Consider the following 1529-nt stretch of genomic DNA (forward strand, 5'->3'; position numbering starts at 1 on the left):
AAGTCAAAGGTCAAAACTGTTTCTGTTTTCTCCCAGCTTTACGCAACGCTTCCCCACCCTGGGGTTCCCCTCCTCGGGGGAGAAGAAGGGAGCGACCGCCCTTGATCCTCGCCAAGGAGAGCCTACGAAAGGAGAGCTTCTGCCTCCTTCTCTGGGTCGGAGAGATAGTTTGTGAGTCGGCTTGTGATGAGAGTCAGAGGCTAACCCTAAATCTGCTCAGGCCAGCGTCCAGAATATAGCTCTGCTGCTAACCCCTGACAGTGCTGTGAGGGGGAGAAGCGAGGAGAGGCTGGCTGTCCCACAGAGGGAGGGACTGAGTGTTCACAGATGCATGGAGCTCCATTCACACACACACACACACACACACACACACACACACCCACACACACAGGCAGGCAGGCAGGCGTACTCACAGCAGGCTGGGTTCAGAGAAGAGAGACAAGCGGAGAAGACAAAAGCAAGTACGCAGGGTAAGTTGTGTTTCATTTCACTCCAGACTAAAAATATATGAGTGTATTTTGTGTGTGTGTGTGTGTGTGTGTGTGTGTGTGTGTGTGTGTGTGTGTGTGTGTGTGTGTGTGTGTGTGTGTGTGTGTGTGTGTGTGTGTGTGTGTGTGTGTGCGTGTGTGTGTGAGCTATGCATTCCAAGTCAATGTCCTGTTATAGTTTGTATCCTGTTTAGTTCATTTCTAACAGTTGAGGTATAATTTCATATTACACGCACACACACACACACACACACGCACACACACACACACACACACACACACACACATATGTTTCTGCTGATGTGAACCACGTGTGTTGTCCACACACACATGCAGAAACTCAGTGTAGCTCCTCTTCTCTCCAGGGCTTGTGCCGTACTGTACATCGGCACATAACTGAAGAACAATAGAGAGAGAGAAGAGGAGGAGGTGGAGAAGGAGAAGAGAGTGTGGGGGGGGGGGGCTACAGAACGAAATATTTTAGGAGAACATTGTGGGAATGCTGGTGGAACATTTCCCGCTGGCGCTTCTGCAACAGTGCGTTCCAGCAATTGACGTGGGCCCGCTCCACGTCCGTCCATTTTCAGTGCTAATCCTTCATGAATTCCGGCTTTTCCCCAAATTAATCTCTCCATTGTAATTACTCTCCATTCTCTCACGCCTTTCCCTTCGCTTCTTAACCTCTCCCGTCTTCTCACTGTGATCCCTCTCTCAGACTATGGAGCTCGCCGTGGCCCCGAGCATCTCATCATCGCCCCGGACGATGACTGACACCGAGAGAAGTTAAAGACAGAGTGAGGCCAAAACTAAAGAGGGACCTGAGTGTGAGGGACTAGGGGTGGGGTGGAGTGGAGTGGGGTGGAGTTTTGAACCACCCCTGCTGACCTTGAACTGGATTGAGCAACCTTGGGAGCTCCAGGGGCTCCCGAGACCCGTCCAGGATGTCCCGGAGGAGCTCCACAGGCGACCTGGTGCCCAGGGACGTCTCTGAGATCCTGGCCCGGGAGGCGAGAGCCCAGCGTGGGCAGAAGAAGTCGGGCG

The 1529-nt window shown here is 52.7% G+C and overlaps 1 protein-coding gene across 1 annotated transcript in view; it reads left to right on the forward strand.

Annotated features, from left to right (window-relative positions):
- Positions 1–1429: 1429 nt before the first annotated feature.
- The window catches only part of nhsl3 (NHS like 3), a gene marked incomplete at its 5' end in the record, with an annotated part of 32694 nt that continues 32594 nt past the window's right edge, over positions 1430–1529 (forward strand). Inside the window, one exon of the mRNA XM_080020707.1 lies at positions 1430–1529. This exon is cut by the window's right edge and continues 168 nt beyond it. Coding sequence (XP_079876833.1) covers positions 1430–1529 — 100 coding nt within the window.

Source organism: Zeus faber, assembly GCF_960531495.2.
Source record: "Zeus faber genome assembly, chromosome: 1".
In the NCBI taxonomy this organism is placed as follows: Eukaryota; Metazoa; Chordata; class Actinopteri; order Zeiformes; family Zeidae; genus Zeus; species Zeus faber.